The sequence below is a fragment of the Dreissena polymorpha genome, chromosome 1 (assembly GCF_020536995.1).
Source record: "Dreissena polymorpha isolate Duluth1 chromosome 1, UMN_Dpol_1.0, whole genome shotgun sequence".
Classification (NCBI taxonomy): Eukaryota; Metazoa; Mollusca; class Bivalvia; order Myida; family Dreissenidae; genus Dreissena; species Dreissena polymorpha.
Window position 1 is genome coordinate 196,667,915 of NC_068355.1, and position 19,055 is coordinate 196,686,969.

Genomic DNA, 19,055 nt, shown 5'->3' on the forward strand with positions numbered 1-19,055 from the left:
GTATCATTCACATGTTTGAACTACGTACCTCTTAGTCGCGTTGACATGTCGAGCTCATAGCCTAGAATTCTTGCAATTATTATACCAGCTGCATCATTCACATGTTTGAACTACGTACCTCTAAGTCACGTTGACATGTCGAGCTCATGGTCTAGAATTCTTGCAATTATTGTACCAGCTGCATCATTCACATGCTTGAACTATGGACCTCTAAGTCACGTTGACATGTCGAGCTCATGGTCTAGAATTCTTGCAATTATTTTACCAGCTGCATCATTCACATGTTTGAACTATGGACCTCTAAGTCACGTTGACATGTCGAGCTCATGGTCTAGAATTCTTGCAATTATTGTACCAGCTACATCATTCACATGTTTGAACTACGGACCTCTAAGTCACGTTGACATGTCGAGCTCATGGTCTTGATTTCTTGCAATTATTATACCAGCTGCATCATTCACATGTTTGAACTACGGACCTCTAAGCGTGACACTGCCGTTTGCTTAAGGAGCATAGGACACTATTTCTCCACTGTGTAAATTTAGGTGGTAAATTATTTTAAAATTGCATCATGAATGATGAGGTTTCAATCCGGACTATCTGTATCAATCTCCTAGTGCAGGTGACGTTCCATGCATGCAATGTAACCTTTCGTGCAAGAGATTAAATGTGTATTTTGTACAAATATTACATTTGACCGGTGAGCGTGACCTTGACCCGTGCGATACGTCTTCACATTGTAAACATTTGTTTTGTAAGTTTATTTAAATTGCATGATGAATGACGAAAGTTCTGTCCGGACAGACTGTTTTATGCCCTACTTTGACCTTTAATAGTGGCCCTACTGTTTAAGCCATTTAGATGGGTTTTGCCAGCGTTGAGCATGTGTGGTAGATCGACGTTCTCTCAAGATTGCACGATGAATAATGAAGTTAAAGCCTGTGCAAGCTCCGAATGACTAATTCACGCACACACACTTAAGCATTGTGACGGCTAGCTGGCTTGATATTAAATGTCTTCTCTCTGGCGATGCACTGCAGACATGCAAACTTGTTTAATTTCATGTTAGCCTCGGTCTGCGAAAACTGGGCTTAATGCATGTGCGTCAAGTGTCGTCCCGGATTAGCATTTGTATTCCGCAATGCTATATAGGGTCGACTAATTCCGCTTTTATGGAATTGTTCGTTCATACGGCGCCTCTTCTAATCCAGTTAAGCGGAAATTGTCGTCCGTGATTAGCTTGTCCGGACTGTACTAGCTAATCTGGGACGACACTTTAAGCAGGTGCCTTTAGCCCAGTTTTCACAGAGCATGGCTCAAAGGTCATTTCTGGGGCGATGTACTGTAGACCGCAAACGTGTTTGATTTCATATTATAGATGACAAGCGACTGATTGTTTTAAAAAAATATCGTTGAGGCTGTCTTTGGGAAAACGGGGCTTAATGCCTGTGCGAAAAGTGTCGTCCGAGATAAGCCAGCGCAGTCATCACAGGCTATTCAGGGACGACACTTTCCGCCTAGACTGGATTTTCGTTCAGAGGCGTTCCTTTTTCAACAAAAAATTCCATTCCATAAAATCGGAAAGTTTCGTCCCTGAATAGCCTGTGCGGATTGCAAGGGCTAATCTGGGATGACACCTTACGCACATGCATTAAACCCAGTTTTGCCAGAACGAGGCATATTTTAAAGATAAGCAGCTACTTATTATTTTCAAAAAAAATAAATGTATAAGTATCAAACAATTTGTATATTGACTGCTCGGAGTTTGAAAATCATTGACAAAGATTTAGCTGAATTGAATATAACAAGAGTGGATCCCAAATATGAGTCACTCTTGAAAAACGGGGCTTTATGCATGTGCGAAGAGTATTGTCCCAGATTAGCCTGTGAAATTTTTCGTTTAAATGAAGTCTCTTATAAAAGAAATTCCAGTTAAAGCGGAAACGTTTTTCAATGATTAGCCTGTGCGCATTGCACAGGCTAATATGGTCGACACTTTATGCATATTCAATTAGCCAAGTTTTAAAAAGGCTTGGCTAAAATAATTCCTCGGGAGACTTCTTTTTAGGCAAAAATCTATAAGTAAACCTTTGTTTTTTATTTAATTATGTTTATTTATAGATCTGATCTTTGTAGTGAGCGTTGCAGAGTCATATAACACAACTGACCATAGGCCTTTCCAATATCAGCGCAGAATTGTTGTTCCTTTCTATCACATACAATCTCTGCCATCACAAGAAAATACTACCAGATTTGGTAGAATTTAATTTTATTGGTTTGAGTATTCTAATATAACAAGTAGTATCATTTTCTTTAACATTTTGAAAAAAGTGTTTAAGTTTAGGTTCATTATAAAAAATTAATTACCTAAATTTAAAAAGTAAAAACAACAACGGTAATATTATTGTGCCACGTGGATAGGCTGTCATCACATGATTGGTTATGAAGGCATGGATTTGATCCAGCTATGCTGGTGTCCGTCAAATCTCTGCGCGGAAGTCCCGTCAAATCTCTGCGCGAAAGTCCCGTCAAATCTCTGCGCGGAAGTCCCGTCAAATCTCTGCGCGGAAGTCCTGTCAAATCTCTGCGCGAAAGTCCCGTCAAATCTCTGCGCGGAAGTCCCGTCAAATCTCTGCGCGGAAGTCCCGTCAAATCTCTGCGCGGAAGTCCCGTCAAATCTCTGCGCGGAAGTCCCGTCAATCCTCTGCGCGGAAGTCCCGTCAAATCTCTGCGCGGAAGTTGAGGCCTTTCATAGAGTTGAAGGCCTGGAAATGAGCAACACCGTTTCAACTTAATTTCAAAATCACTCATTTATTTATGGTGTAGAATATTTATTTCCAATATCCAAAATCAGATCCAGCATATGTGATAAATATTATTAAATACATGTATGCAACTATGTAAAATATGTTTAATGATAACGGTTTTCGTCGGCATTTTGCTGCTGGTGGCATTAAGATTTCGTCTGCATCGGCCCCTAGCTTCCAAACAGGATGGCGCCTTGTGTTGCCTTACAACAAAGCAGGCTCCTCAGTTCTCCGCGGAATTTCGAGCCGCTGAACACGTAGATGGCAAAGTTGAAGGTGGCGTTGAAGTAGCTGACCAGAATGGCAACAGCGTGAAGGAACTGAAAGTACTGGGCCTCGTACATGGCCTTGTAAGGATCATTTGACACGAGCGCCAGGAGCTTCTCCTTCTGGTAGGGGGTGTACAAAACAAAGACTGACACCGGTGTCATCGTGAGGAGGAACATCACGCACAGCCCGATCATTAGAATCTACACTGGACGCGTGTCGCGGGCCTGACCGGAAATGTTCACCCGCTGACGTCTTGAGCGGGAGCGCGCGAGCTGCACTACGATGATGACGTTGCCAATGAGTAGCAGCGGGAAAGGCGCGCCGAAAGTTAACGTGAAGTCGATCCATCCATAAACGTAGTGAAATAGGTCTAGATACTCTTTCGTGGACTTAGTGCACGTCCCGCTCGTGTATTCACTAACATCAAATATCACGAGTAGTATTATATTAATTCCGAACACGGCTAGCACAATGGAGATGATGATCATACCAGCGTTGTGTGCGGAACAGCACAGTCTCACTTTGTGCGGGAACAGCACGCAAGCTGTTCTCTCGAGCGTGACGACCACGATTAGCAACGATGAGAGGTGGAAGCTGCAGTGATGAAGGTAGACTATCGCTTTACACCCGGGGCTACTCAGCGACAGGACGTTAATGTCCCAGGTATTATACACCCAGTTTGGCAGAAGTCCGCTGCACAAAATGAGCGTATCTGAAAGCGCCAGAGAAAACAGGAACACCGCCGTTGACGTCATCTTCTTCTGACGAAGAAGCACGATAATAGTCAGAGCGTTTCCGATCGTTCCAATGGAAACAAGAATCGGCGGAATCACCCTCCAGAGAAGCACACGTGTGTCTCTATAGTAACTGTCTATAGAGTAAGGCTCCCATCCGGAAACGTTTGATGACGTCGCGTTGAACGATTCCTGTTCTGTAACGTTTATCAATGTCACATTACTAGAAAACTTTGTAGTTGCATCCATACTTTCCTAAGTTTCAATTTTTTCGTTCAAAACTCCTTTACTTAAATAAGTTTTATGATTTTATTATTATCGCGCCACTTTTTATTTTCCGTCAGGCCCCTAGGCCCCTATGTTGTTCTATATCTGATCCGAGGGGACTCCTCTGAGCAAGTACTGGTGTATTTTCATAAATTTTATTAATTAGGTAATTAGTCAAAAGGAAACTTGTTCAGTGAGGGGAAAGATAAAGCACAAATTCTCTTGGACCAATTCAGTTCCGTATTCACAAGGAGAGACAAACGCGTATTACCACCATCATAAAAAAAACAGTATAAACCAAGTTACCTCCCTTAAACATAACAACACCCGGAATAGAGAAATTATTAACATCACTGAAAGTCGCAAAAGAAGTCGGTCCAGACAATATTCCAAATATAATATTGAAAACCTGTGCTAAACAACTCGCACCTGGAATACGCCAAATCTTCCAAACATCAGTAGGCAGTGGCGAACTAACATCCGACTGGGTTAATGCTAATGTCACACCGGTATTCAAATCAGGGGACGTACACCTCGCCGAAAACTACAGGCCAGTATCACAGGTGGTTAGCGTGTGGCTATGATATTAATTAGTGAAAACATCATTTTGAATGATAAATAATCATATTATAACGAAAAATTAACTTTTCTGAAAAACAATATTTCACTATCAAATATATATATAACAAGGTATGCAACTCAAAATCAGCCCAAAACGGGGTGCATCGCTTTGAACAGCCATATCTTCATCAATTTAGCAGCGATTTTAACGATCTCGGTCTTATTCAACGCAGAAATGAATTTCCTTTCTGGAAATGTATATGACTTGCAATATTTTTACAAATGCTGGGTCAACTTTTAAGAAATAACACGATACACAACACGCATGACCCAGTTGACAGTGATCATGCTGTCTTTAAGACTGAAATCTTCACGGAGTAAAGGGCAACTTCCCTACAAAGTTCATGTAGTTCGATACCATAATTCAATAAAACGTATGAAAAAACATTATTACCGTTCTTGTCGTTACATTCTGCATCAAGACTTACTGTCCAGCGCCGTTTGAAAACTTTGTTTACATACATTTCAACTAACTGACATTTTAAACATACGAGTGATTTCATTGGTCCAATGCGGAGGTGTGTCTTTACAACTGGAGATTTCATTCATAAAGAATACATGATCACTGTCAACTGGGTCATGCGTGTTGTGTATCGTGTTATTTCTTAAAAGTTGACCCAGCATTTGTAAAAATATTGCAAGACATATACATTTCCAGAAAGGAAATTCATTTCTGCGTTGAATAAGACCGAGATCGTGAAAATCGCTGCACAATTGATGAAGATATGGCTGTTCAAAGCGATGCACCCCGTTTTGGGGTGATTTTGAGTTGCATACCTTGTTATATATATATTTGATAGTGAAATATTTTTTTTCAGAAAAGTTAATTTTTCGTTATAATATGATTATTTATCATTCAAAATGATGTTTTCACTAATTAATATCATAGCCACACGCCAACCACCTGTGTTCAGAATCACACATTTATTAAAGGTGTAGAATCATTCTAATATGTATTACCAATATCCAAAATCTATCCAGCATATGTGTTTAATATTATGAAACAAGCAATCATGTAAAATAGTGTTAACGATAACGGTTTTGATGCTGGTGGCATTAAGATTTTGTCTGCATCGGCCCCTATCTTCCAAACAGTCTGATGCCATGTGTTGCCTTACAACAAAGCAGGCTCGTCAGCTTTGCGCGGAACCTGGAGCCGCTGAACACGTAGATGACAAAGTTGAAGGTGTAGTTGAAGTAGCTGTCCAGAATGGCAACACCGAAAAGGAAATAAAAATACACGGTATCGTACAGGGCCGTGTAAGGATCAACTGACATGAGCGCCTGGAGCTTCTCAAGCTGGTAGGGGGGAATACAACAAAAAGACTGATATCGGTGTCATCGTGACGAGGAACAGCATGCACAGCCCGATCATTAGAACCGACACTGGACGCGTGTCGCGTGCCTGATCGGAAATGTTCGTCCGCTGACGTCTTGAACGGGAGCGCGCGAGCTGCACTACGATGGTGACGTTGCCAATGAGTAGCAGCAGGAACGGCGCGCCGAAAGTTAACGTAAAGTCGATCCATCCGTAATTGTAGTAAAGAAGGTCGTAGTTCTCCGTCGTGGACGGAGCGCACGTCCAGCCCGTATATCCATTCACATCAAATATCACGAGTAGTATTACATTAATTCCGAACACGGCTAGCACAATAGTGACGATGATCAGCCCAGCGTTTCGTGGGGAACAGCCGAGTCTCACTTTATGCGGGAACAGCACGCAAGCTGTTCTCTCAAGTGTGACAGCCACGATCAGCCACGAGGAGAGGTGGGTGCTGCAGTAGGCAAGGTGAACTATCGTTTTACACCCGGGGTTACTCAGCATATTGATGTCAATGCCCCATGTATATAACACCCAGACTGGCAGAAGTGTGCTGAACAACACAAGCGTATCTGAAAGCGCCAGAGCAAACAGGAACACCGCCGTTGACGTCATCTTCTTCTAACGAAGCAGCACGAAAACAGTCATAGCGTTTCCGATCGTTCCAATGGAAATAAGAATCGGCGGAATCACCCTCCAGAGCAGCGCACTCGTGTCTCCATAGAAACCGACCGGCGTAAACTCTCTTCCGGAAACGTTTGATGACGTCGTGTTGAACGTTTCCTTTTCTGTAACGCTTATCAATTTCACATTACTAGCAAATTGTGTAGTTGTATCCATAGTTTCCTTAGTTTCGATTTTTTCGTTAAAATTCCTTTACTTAAAAAAGTATTATAAATTTAATTGTATCGAGCACTTTTTTTGAATTTAGAAGACTTTTCTATGAACGTACCGGTGAGTTTTCATAGATTCTCACCAAATAGCGGATATGGTTCTGCCCAGATAATTCGTTTAGGTGAAAGTTGCCTGATGTCAAATATGTTTATGTTATTAATATAATGGAGGAAGGCTAAATCATCTCATACTGTTATGTTCGTGTTCAAAAGGTTGAAACATTACATTAAAATTAAATACGTTAATAATTGATTACCCGTGGCGCAGTCTGACAATTTCAATTTACTTCTTTCTAAGTAATGACGGGTCCTATAGAAAACACAAATACAAAGAGAAAAAAAGCTGAAGAGAAGTAAGAAGTGAGAACAGTCTTTTTAAGAAAAAGGTCATTTTGTGGCATTCAATACCTGAACATATATGAGAAATGGTAACAGTATTTGGTATGTTATTGTCAAGAAACAGCAGTGGCTTTGTTAACGTAAATGTAACACATACTAATGTTGAACAATTTATTATTTAAATATTATGTTCTCTGTTCTTTTGGAATGGTGGTAAGGGTGGTAAGTGTGTACGGATCTTGTTCGACTATTTTGTACTTTTTATTCCGCTATGCACATCTATAATAAACATACATTATAAAACAATTCAAACAATTGTGTTCGTGTATGTACAGTTTAGCTGTTGCGTGTTATATGAGTAAACTGTTCTAACGATTCGGTACCAAAATAGTCGACGCTTACTTATGTCATGTTGGTTCCGCCAGATTAAAAAAAAGCGATGTGAACACTACGAAACTGCTGTGAACACAACGAAACTCATGTGAACAATACGAAACGGCTGTAAACACTACGCAACTGCTGTGAACACTATGAAAATGCTGTGGGACACTATGAAAATGCTGTGAACACTACGAAACTGCCGTGAACACCATGACACTGTTGTGAACACTACGAAACTGACGTGAACATTGCATAACTGTATTACACGGCGACGATATGCGACAATGCGAATTTTTGTATTGTCATCATGGGCAGATTTCGCGAATTCTTAACAACAATATAAATTAGCATAGCTCTGGAAAATCGACTGGATTCCTCACGTCAATATAAATTAGCATAGCTCTGGGAAATCAACCCAACAACAATATAGATTAGCCTAGCTCTGGGAAATCGACTCAAAAACCATATCAATTAGCATAGCTCTGGAAAATCGACTCAGCAACAATATAAATTAGCTTAGCTCTGGGAAATCGACTCAACAACAATATAAATTAGCCTAGCTCTTGGTAATCGACTTAACAACAATATCAATTAGCCTAGCTCTGGGAAATCGACTGTATATTCTGACCAACTATATAGATTAGCCTAGCTCTGGGAAATCGACTGGATTCCTCAACAACAATATAAATTAGCATAGCTCTGGGAAATCGACTCAGTAACAATATAAATTAGCATACCTCTGGGAAATCGACTCAACAACAATATAAATTAGCCTAGCTCTGGGAAATCGACTGGATTCCTCAACAACAATATAAATTAGCATAGCTCTGGGAAATCGACTCAGCAACAATATAAATGAGCATACCTCTGGGAAATCGACTCAACAACAATATAAATTAGCCTAGCTCTGGGAAATCGACTGGATTCCTCAACAACAATATAAATTAGCATAGCTCTGGGATATCGACTCAACAACAATATAAATTAGCCTAGCTCTTGGTAATCGACTCAACAACAATATCAATTAGCCTAGCTCTGGGAATCGACTGTATATTCTGACCAACAATATAGATTAGCCTAGCTCTGGGAAATAGACTGGATTCCTCAACAACAATATAAATTAGCATAGCTCTGGGAAATCGACTCAGTAACAATATAAATTAGCATACCTCTGGGAAATCGATGCTCAACAACATGCTATAAATTAGCCTAGCTGCTGTGAAACGACTGGAACTGACTGAACAACAATATAACTGTATACACGGCGACGATATGCGACAATGCGAATTTTGTATTGTCATCATGGGCAGATTTCGCGAATTCTCAACAACTATATAAATTAGCATAGCTCTGGAAAATCGACTGGATTCCTCAACAACAATATCAATTAGCATAGCTCTGGAAAATCGACTGGATTCCTCAACAACAATATCAATTAGCATACCTCTATGAAATCGACTCAGCAACCATATAAATTAGCATAGCTCTGGGAAATCGACTGAATGTTGCTAAGCAGCACCCTTCGTTGAAACGAAAAATACCATAACATTGGAAAGTGTCGTCCATGATAAGCCTGCGCGGAATGCTTTGACGCACATGCATTAAGCGCCGTTTTCCCATGACGAGGCTCAAATTATCTGAATTCTTAAACTTGTAACGGGTTATTCTACAATTGTCATACGCACTACGCCAATGCCAGATTTAGCTTCGATAGTGATTTGTGTCTGCGTCGATTCGATCGGACGATAATCTTGTGTGATCGCAGGCGATATTAAAAGACATGTTTATAATTATTTTTGTATTGAATTCAATGTTGATCCGCATTATTTTTTGAGAACAAAGCGTATTGACCATGTTGACGGAGTTAGTATTTTGACCTGAATAATTGACACTATAGTGTGTTGGTTCTCTTATTAATAAACAGTACTGGTGCAGTGTCGCTGCATTTGCCATGGTGGGTATTTTAACGATATTTTATAAAGTGAAGCACCAATCGACATAAATATTTATATAAATCATGTTCGGTCCAATAAACATTTTATGGTATATTTTTTGGAAATTTTTTGAATATTTTCTATCATAAAACTAAACAAAATAGTAAATGCCTGATACGGTATGTGTAAACATGACTGAGAGAGAAGCTAAATCCGCCACCCTTCTTCAAAAAAGTCAAATTGCCTGGGAATAATATTTGTAATGCTTTCTGTTTTCAAAAAGTTTGCATTTACTTCTAAACAAAAAATAACATAATTATGTTTATACGGCCGTTTATTTCTTTACCGTTTACAGAGGCGAAGTTTTGTACAATCGTCAACATGGAACCGTGATAGGCTTAATCTACTTTATATGGACTACTATTCTAATTCATCTTTCAATTAAAAACAGCAGTACATGTTAAAATGGTTTTGCAATTTCGTTAAATGCTTTATATGTGTCAATGATAGTCCACTTGTGAAAATGATGCCTTACTTGAGCGAACGAAGTAATGCGCTTTTTGAAGGCCGAACACGCTCTCTTTTTGCAGTTTTCCATATTTAAATGTAAATAGACAGTGATTAATTAAAGTAAGGTGTACATACATAGCACAAGGATTATATTGCTAACACTTTTGGCCATACATATATAATATATCAATTTTACCCGTATCCAACGTCCAAACTAGATGCCAGTTGGTGACATGTTAAGCTCATAGTCTAGAATTCTTGCAATTATTTTACAAGCTGCATCATTCCCATGTAAGGAACTACGGACCTCTAAGTCACGTTGACATGTCGAGCTCATGGTCTAGAATTCTTGCAATTATTTTACCAGCTGCATCATTCACATGTTTGAACTACGTACCTCTAAGTCACGTTGACATGTCGAGCTCATGGTCTAGAATTCTTGCTATTATTTTACCAGCTGTATCATTCACATGTTTGAACTACGTACCTCTTAGTCGCGTTGACATGTCGAGCTCATAGCCTAGAATTCTTGCAATTATTATACCAGCTGCATCATTCACATGTTTGAACTACGTACCTCTAAGTCACGTTGACATGTCGAGCTCATGGTCTAGAATTCTTGCAATTATTGTACCAGCTGCATCATTCACATGCTTGAACTATGGACCTCTAAGTCACGTTGACATGTCGAGCTCATGGTCTAGAATTCTTGCAATTATTTTACCAGCTGCATCATTCACATGTTTGAACTATGGACCTCTAAGTCACGTTGACATGTCGAGCTCATGGTCTAGAATTCTTGCAATTATTGTACCAGCTACATCATTCACATGTTTGAACTACGGACCTCTAAGTCACGTTGACATGTCGAGCTCATGGTCTTGATTTCTTGCAATTATTATACCAGCTGCATCATTCACATGTTTGAACTACGGACCTCTAAGCGTGACACTGCCGTTTGCTTAAGGAGCATAGGACACTATTTCTCCACTGTGTAAATTTAGGTGGTAAATTATTTTAAAATTGCATCATGAATGATGAGGTTTCAATCCGGACTATCTGTATCAATCTCCTAGTGCAGGTGACGTTCCATGCATGCAATGTAACCTTTCGTGCAAGAGATTAAATGTGTATTTTGTACAAATATTACATTTGACCGGTGAGCGTGACCTTGACCCGTGCGATACGTCTTCACATTGTAAACATTTGTTTTGTAAGTTTATTTAAATTGCATGATGAATGACGAAAGTTCTGTCCGGACAGACTGTTTTATGCCCTACTTTGACCTTTAATAGTGGCCCTACTGTTTAAGCCATTTAGATGGGTTTTGCCAGCGTTGAGCATGTGTGGTAGATCGACGTTCTCTCAAGATTGCACGATGAATAATGAAGTTAAAGCCTGTGCAAGCTCCGAATGACTAATTCACGCACACACACTTAAGCATTGTGACGGCTAGCTGGCTTGATATTAAATGTCTTCTCTCTGGCGATGCACTGCAGACATGCAAACTTGTTTAATTTCATGTTAGCCTCGGTCTGCGAAAACTGGGCTTAATGCATGTGCGTCAAGTGTCGTCCCGGATTAGCATTTGTATTCCGCAATGCTATATAGGGTCGACTAATTCCGCTTTTATGGAATTGTTCGTTCATACGGCGCCTCTTCTAATCCAGTTAAGCGGAAATTGTCGTCCGTGATTAGCTTGTCCGGACTGTACTAGCTAATCTGGGACGACACTTTAAGCAGGTGCCTTTAGCCCAGTTTTCACAGAGCATGGCTCAAAGGTCATTTCTGGGGCGATGTACTGTAGACCGCAAACGTGTTTGATTTCATATTATAGATGACAAGCGACTGATTGTTTTAAAAAAATATCGTTGAGGCTGTCTTTGGGAAAACGGGGCTTAATGCCTGTGCGAAAAGTGTCGTCCGAGATAAGCCAGCGCAGTCATCACAGGCTATTCAGGGACGACACTTTCCGCCTAGACTGGATTTTCGTTCAGAGGCGTTCCTTTTTCAACAAAAAATTCCATTCCATAAAATCGGAAAGTTTCGTCCCTGAATAGCCTGTGCGGATTGCAAGGGCTAATCTGGGATGACACCTTACGCACATGCATTAAACCCAGTTTTGCCAGAACGAGGCATATTTTAAAGATAAGCAGCTACTTATTATTTTCAAAAAAAATAAATGTATAAGTATCAAACAATTTGTATATTGACTGCTCGGAGTTTGAAAATCATTGACAAAGATTTAGCTGAATTGAATATAACAAGAGTGGATCCCAAATATGAGTCACTCTTGAAAAACGGGGCTTTATGCATGTGCGAAGAGTATTGTCCCAGATTAGCCTGTGAAATTTTTCGTTTAAATGAAGTCTCTTATAAAAGAAATTCCAGTTAAAGCGGAAACGTTTTTCAATGATTAGCCTGTGCGCATTGCACAGGCTAATATGGTCGACACTTTATGCATATTCAATTAGCCAAGTTTTAAAAAGGCTTGGCTAAAATAATTCCTCGGGAGACTTCTTTTTAGGCAAAAATCTATAAGTAAACCTTTGTTTTTTATTTAATTATGTTTATTTATAGATCTGATCTTTGTAGTGAGCGTTGCAGAGTCATATAACACAACTGACCATAGGCCTTTCCAATATCAGCGCAGAATTGTTGTTCCTTTCTATCACATACAATCTCTGCCATCACAAGAAAATACTACCAGATTTGGTAGAATTTAATTTATTGGTTTGAGTATTCTAATATAACAAGTAGTATCATTTTCTTTAACATTTTGAAAAAAGTGTTTAAGTTTAGGTTCATTATAAAAAATTAATTACCTAAATTTAAAAAGTAAAAACAACAACGGTAATATTATTGTGCCACGTGGATAGGCTGTCATCACATGATTGGTTATGAAGGCATGGATTTGATCCAGCTATGCTGGTGTCCGTCAAATCTCTGCGCGGAAGTCCCGTCAAATCTCTGCGCGAAAGTCCCGTCAAATCTCTGCGCGGAAGTCCCGTCAAATCTCTGCGCGGAAGTCCTGTCAAATCTCTGCGCGAAAGTCCCGTCAAATCTCTGCGCGGAAGTCCCGTCAAATCTCTGCGCGGAAGTCCCGTCAAATCTCTGCGCGGAAGTCCCGTCAAATCTCTGCGCGGAAGTCCCGTCAATCCTCTGCGCGGAAGTCCCGTCAAATCTCTGCGCGGAAGTTGAGGCCTTTCATAGAGTTGAAGGCCTGGAAATGAGCAACACCGTTTCAACTTAATTTCAAAATCACTCATTTATTTATGGTGTAGAATATTTATTTCCAATATCCAAAATCAGATCCAGCATATGTGATAAATATTATTAAATACATGTATGCAACTATGTAAAATATGTTTAATGATAACGGTTTTCGTCGGCATTTTGCTGCTGGTGGCATTAAGATTTCGTCTGCATCGGCCCCTAGCTTCCAAACAGGATGGCGCCTTGTGTTGCCTTACAACAAAGCAGGCTCCTCAGTTCTCCGCGGAATTTCGAGCCGCTGAACACGTAGATGGCAAAGTTGAAGGTGGCGTTGAAGTAGCTGACCAGAATGGCAACAGCGTGAAGGAACTGAAAGTACTGGGCCTCGTACATGGCCTTGTAAGGATCATTTGACACGAGCGCCAGGAGCTTCTCCTTCTGGTAGGGGGTGTACAAAACAAAGACTGACACCGGTGTCATCGTGAGGAGGAACATCACGCACAGCCCGATCATTAGAATCTACACTGGACGCGTGTCGCGGGCCTGACCGGAAATGTTCACCCGCTGACGTCTTGAGCGGGAGCGCGCGAGCTGCACTACGATGATGACGTTGCCAATGAGTAGCAGCGGGAAAGGCGCGCCGAAAGTTAACGTGAAGTCGATCCATCCATAAACGTAGTGAAATAGGTCTAGATACTCTTTCGTGGACTTAGTGCACGTCCCGCTCGTGTATTCACTAACATCAAATATCACGAGTAGTATTATATTAATTCCGAACACGGCTAGCACAATGGAGATGATGATCATACCAGCGTTGTGTGCGGAACAGCACAGTCTCACTTTGTGCGGGAACAGCACGCAAGCTGTTCTCTCGAGCGTGACGACCACGATTAGCAACGATGAGAGGTGGAAGCTGCAGTGATGAAGGTAGACTATCGCTTTACACCCGGGGCTACTCAGCGACAGGACGTTAATGTCCCAGGTATTATACACCCAGTTTGGCAGAAGTCCGCTGCACAAAATGAGCGTATCTGAAAGCGCCAGAGAAAACAGGAACACCGCCGTTGACGTCATCTTCTTCTGACGAAGAAGCACGATAATAGTCAGAGCGTTTCCGATCGTTCCAATGGAAACAAGAATCGGCGGAATCACCCTCCAGAGAAGCACACGTGTGTCTCTATAGTAACTGTCTATAGAGTAAGGCTCCCATCCGGAAACGTTTGATGACGTCGCGTTGAACGATTCCTGTTCTGTAACGTTTATCAATGTCACATTACTAGAAAACTTTGTAGTTGCATCCATACTTTCCTAAGTTTCAATTTTTTCGTTCAAAACTCCTTTACTTAAATAAGTTTTATGATTTTATTATTATCGCGCCACTTTTTATTTTCCGTCAGGCCCCTAGGCCCCTATGTTGTTCTATATCTGATCCGAGGGGACTCCTCTGAGCAAGTACTGGTGTATTTTCATAAATTTTATTAATTAGGTAATTAGTCAAAAGGAAACTTGTTCAGTGAGGGGAAAGATAAAGCACAAATTCTCTTGGACCAATTCAGTTCCGTATTCACAAGGAGAGACAAACGCGTATTACCACCATCATAAAAAAAACAGTATAAACCAAGTTACCTCCCTTAAACATAACAACACCCGGAATAGAGAAATTATTAACATCACTGAAAGTCGCAAAAGAAGTCGGTCCAGACAATATTCCAAATATAATATTGAAAACCTGTGCTAAACAACTCGCACCTGGAATACGCCAAATCTTCCAAACATCAGTAGGCAGTGGCGAACTAACATCCGACTGGGTTAATGCTAATGTCACACCGGTATTCAAATCAGGGGACGTACACCTCGCCGAAAACTACAGGCCAGTATCATTAACATCCGTACTGTGTAAAAATCTTGAAGATATCATTTGTACGCACTTACTAAACCATCTCGAAAGAAATAATATTCTTACAAACCTGAATCACGGATTTCGATCAGGATTCTCGTGCGAAACTCAACTACTAGTAACTATGAATGACTTATTATCTTTCTACGATGAAGGCATACAAACAGACGTCATTATACTAGATTTTTCCAAGGCTTTTGATACAGTGCCACACGACGAACTTGTATACAAGCTGGAATGCTTTGGCATAACCGGAACAATCCATACATGGCTCAAAACTTTTCTCACAAAACGATTTATGCAAGTTGTAGCAGACGGCGAAGTCTCCTTGAAGTCCACAGTGGACTCCGGTGTCCCTCAAGGCACGGTACTTGGACACCCCCCCCCCCCCCCCCCCCTATGTTTTATGTCACATAAACGACCTGCCACTTTCAGTCAAATCACAAGTGCGCCTTTTTGCGGACGATTGCCTGTTATATCGGAAAATAAAAACTCAGAAAGACTTTGACATCCTACAGAATGACTTGAAAGAACTTGAAAAATGGGCTGATAAATGGGACATGCGTTTTAACGCGAAGAAATGTTACGTAATGTCAATTAAGAACAAGACTCCACACTTTTATTCCCTATGTGACCATATTCTCAAACAAGTGCCCGATAATCCATACTTGGGACTAACCCTATCTGAAGATCTAACTTGGTCAACTCACATAAGTAAATTGAACTCGACAATGGCTCTACTGCGTATAAACTTAAAGAACTGCCCTATAGATTGTAGGAAAACAGCGTACCTAGCGCTAGTAAGATCCGGTCTGGTCTACGGCTCTACAATTTGGGATCCTTACTTAACGCGTGACATTGATAAAATTGAACAAATGCAAAAACAAGCTGTCCGTTTCATAACTGGAGACTACAAATCAAGAACGGCAGGCAGCGTTACCAACATGTTAAAGCAACTAGAATTACCACCTCTACAAGAACGGCGTAAAATCAACCGTCTAGTGATGCTCTACAAAGTTGCCGAGGGACTGGTGCCAGCTATACCAGCAACCGATTACTTGAAACCAGCAAGGGTTAAAAGGCAAATTAACGCAAAACAATATAGTGACTGTGTTACATGAAATATAATAGATAAACAAGTGATAAATAACGATAGAGGTTTTGTGGTGAAAAACAGTAATCAATACAAAAACTCATTCCTCGTGAAAACCATCCTAGAGTGGAACCACTTGGACAGTAGAGTGGTCCACGCAGAGACAGTTGAGGGCTTTAAGTCTGCTCTTCATTTCGACTAGGCGCACTCCCCGGTGTACTACGCCGTAAATGGCCCTTCGCCGTACTAAACAGAAGCAGAAGCAGAAGTAATATAATTGAGGAAGGCTTAATCGCCTCAAACTGTTATGTTTGTGTTCGAAATATAAAAACATTACATTAGAAATAATTGCGTGAATAACTGATTAATAATGCAGGAATGATAATTGGAATCGAATCAGAAGCAAATCAGAAGGGAATGTAGTTTGTCACAAATAAACAATTATCACTTATTTTGGAGCGGCACATATAAAATGGTGATTATGGAAGCTTTCAGTAAAATTACTAGGCTGTTTGTCACCGCCACCAAGGAAACCGCATATTCGTGCATTCTATAAATAGATGGTGAAGTCACTACTTTATTGTAAGACCGGTGTGTACACAATGCATATTCATGAGAACTACGTCGTGCTTCATCGGCTATATCCGGACTCCTCCGTAAGCAATAAATCGTCTGCTGATCCAATCGGGAGTCCTCGGACAATTCCGCCATAACGGCGATCGTCTGTGGTGTAGCCCACTGTCCGATGCGTTCAGATTGGATCAAGAGTGGAGAACTACGTCGTGCTTCACCGGCTATATCCGGACTCCTCCGTAAGCAATAAATCGTCTGCTGATCAAGAGTGGAGAACTACGTCGTGATTCCGAAGATGCCCAAGCCAATCTCGCGTTCGCTCGTAAATATTCGGATATCGTAGCCGTATCGTAGTACTGTGTTAGTCGGGTTTATAAAGTAACTTCTTAATGCGTTTTATTGTATCTTTATGTTCCAGTGAAATCAGTGACGACGCAGCGTCCGGTGAAATGTCTACGTCTACGTTTGAAAACGATTGACTGACATAAACAAAATGGTCTTTCAGTTCTAGAAATTCTCAAAATTGCAATACATATACCAAGTACATGCTCATGTACATTGGACATGTGACAATGTAATTAATAAATTATAAACAATATTTTGGGTTTGTTTGAGTTATAATCTGTTGCTGCTTGCCAAATAAATCACAAAGTTTCTTGAATAAGTTGCCTTTTTTTCTAAGGGAGGCAAATTCTACAAACATTGCCTCATTTCCAAACATCGGTTATCTATCTTGATCACAGCCCAGGAGATAGGTATACCAGCAACTGGCAAAAAAATATAAATTCCATGCTTAAAATATATTTTCTTCAATAATCCAATGTGGTGACTAATCATTAGAATTAGAAAAGAGACGATTCAAGTTAGTGACACAACATGTGACTCTTGTAAAGAAAGCATTGCATATACAATATTAAGAAATCATTAGGCAATAGAAAATAAATAACTAGATTCTCATCCAAATTTTGGGAAAAATTGGGGCGGGTGGTGTTTATTTTTCATATTATGTGTCGGACCTACATATAAGTAATGAAATGTTCACAAATGTGTTGGTTTATATGCATAACGCCTATATGTTTGTATGCATGTAAAATTTTATAGTATACAAGAAATACATTACCAAAATTTGACTATTGTGTTTTATTTTACTCTTTTATTATCAAGTTTAACTTGTTCTGAAATGCAATAAAACATTGACTAGACAAAGTATTAAAGAAAATACAAATCTGTTACAGAACTCTTTACATTATTGTTTCAGTATGACTAGATATTATTGATTAAAACATGGTATGCGTTCAATAGACAGCATTTTCTATTTAAAGTGTGTGAATGTGCAGTTAAGCTGTTGCGTGCTATATGAGTATAATGTTTATAGTCGACGCTTACTTATGGAATGTTGGTTCCTCCAGATAAAACAATCGCTGTGATTATTACGAAACTGCTGTGAACACTACGAAACTACTGTGAACACTACGAAACTCATGAGAACAATACGAAACTACTGTGCACACTCCAACTATGCAGTAAACAATACAAAACTGACGTGAACACTACGAAACTGCTGTAAACAAAACTAAACTGCTGTGAACAAAACATAATTGTTGTGAAAACTACGAAACTGCAATGAAACCTTCGAAACTGCTGTGAACAACACGAAACTGCTGTAAACAATACGAAACTGCTATGAAAACTTAGAAACTGCAATGACACTGCAGTGAACACTACGCAAGTGCCGTTAATACTACGAAACTGCTGTGATCACTATGAAACAGATGTGAACACTACGCAACTGATGTAAATACTACGAAACTGCTGTGAAACACTATGAAATTGTTGTGAACACTACGAAACTCATGTGAACAATACGAAACTGCTGTGAACACTACGAAACTGCTGAACGCATTATTATTCGGGACATGTTCTTTCTCTGTCGTTTTTTTGTTTGTTTTTGACTTAAGTTTACAGTATTTGAGTATGGAGATCAATGGGTACACAGGTAACTTACATGATTTTAAGTTGGTATGTTTTAATTGCTCGGAAAATTAAGCGGCGGAGCATGCCTTTGGTTGAGTAACTTGATGCTAAATTAGTTTATACCTATTAATTTAAGCTCGATTGCAAAGAAAGCCTTAGGCTTTTTGAAACGCTATCGAGTCAGTTTCCTGGGACTAGAAACAGTATTGGTGTCTAAGGGGTAGA

The 19,055-nt window shown here is 40.1% G+C and overlaps 3 protein-coding genes and 1 long non-coding RNA gene across 4 annotated transcripts; 1 reads left to right on the plus strand and 3 right to left on the minus strand.

Annotated features, from left to right (window-relative positions):
• Positions 1-3,277: 3,277 nt before the first annotated feature.
• LOC127865618 (P2Y purinoceptor 4-like) lies at positions 3,278-4,060 on the minus strand. Its single transcript, XM_052405501.1, has one exon. The coding sequence runs from the start codon at positions 4,058-4,060 to the stop codon at positions 3,278-3,280; it is 783 nt and encodes a 260-aa protein (XP_052261461.1).
• A 1,719-nt stretch (positions 4,061-5,779) lies between these two features.
• On the minus strand, positions 5,780-6,635 carry LOC127865622 (psychosine receptor-like). Its single transcript, XM_052405511.1, has 2 exons — positions 6,105-6,635; positions 5,780-5,998 (listed from the first exon to the last, which is right to left on the minus strand). The coding sequence occupies exons 1-2, from the start codon at positions 6,633-6,635 to the stop codon at positions 5,780-5,782; spliced, it is 750 nt and encodes a 249-aa protein (XP_052261471.1).
• A 7,177-nt stretch (positions 6,636-13,812) lies between these two features.
• LOC127865632 (P2Y purinoceptor 4-like) lies at positions 13,813-14,595 on the minus strand. The gene has a single exon (XM_052405523.1). It carries the CDS (start codon positions 14,593-14,595, stop codon positions 13,813-13,815), a length of 783 nt encoding a protein of 260 aa, XP_052261483.1.
• Positions 14,596-16,966: 2,371 nt separating this feature from the next.
• Positions 16,967-17,454, plus strand: LOC127864481 (uncharacterized). The gene is made up of 2 exons (XR_008042059.1): positions 16,967-17,178; positions 17,275-17,454. It is a non-coding gene; the product is annotated as an uncharacterized LOC127864481 (long non-coding RNA).
• Positions 17,455-19,055: the final 1,601 nt, after the last annotated feature.

Bases quoted from the DNA above. Each gene is read 5' to 3' on its own strand.
- LOC127865632 (XM_052405523.1), bottom strand. From the start codon at position 14,595: ATGGATGCAACTACAAAGTTTTCTAGTAATGTGACATTGATAAACGTT.
- LOC127865618 (XM_052405501.1), bottom strand. From the start codon at position 4,060: ATGGATGCAACTACAAAGTTTTCTAGTAATGTGACATTGATAAACGTT.
- LOC127865622 (XM_052405511.1), bottom strand. From the start codon at position 6,635: ATGACGTCAACGGCGGTGTTCCTGTTTGCTCTGGCGCTTTCAGATACG. The intron at 5,999-6,104 runs GCACGCGACACG...CCCCCCTACCAG, and splicing joins GGACGAACATTTCCGATCAG to CTTGAGAAGCTCCAGGCGCT.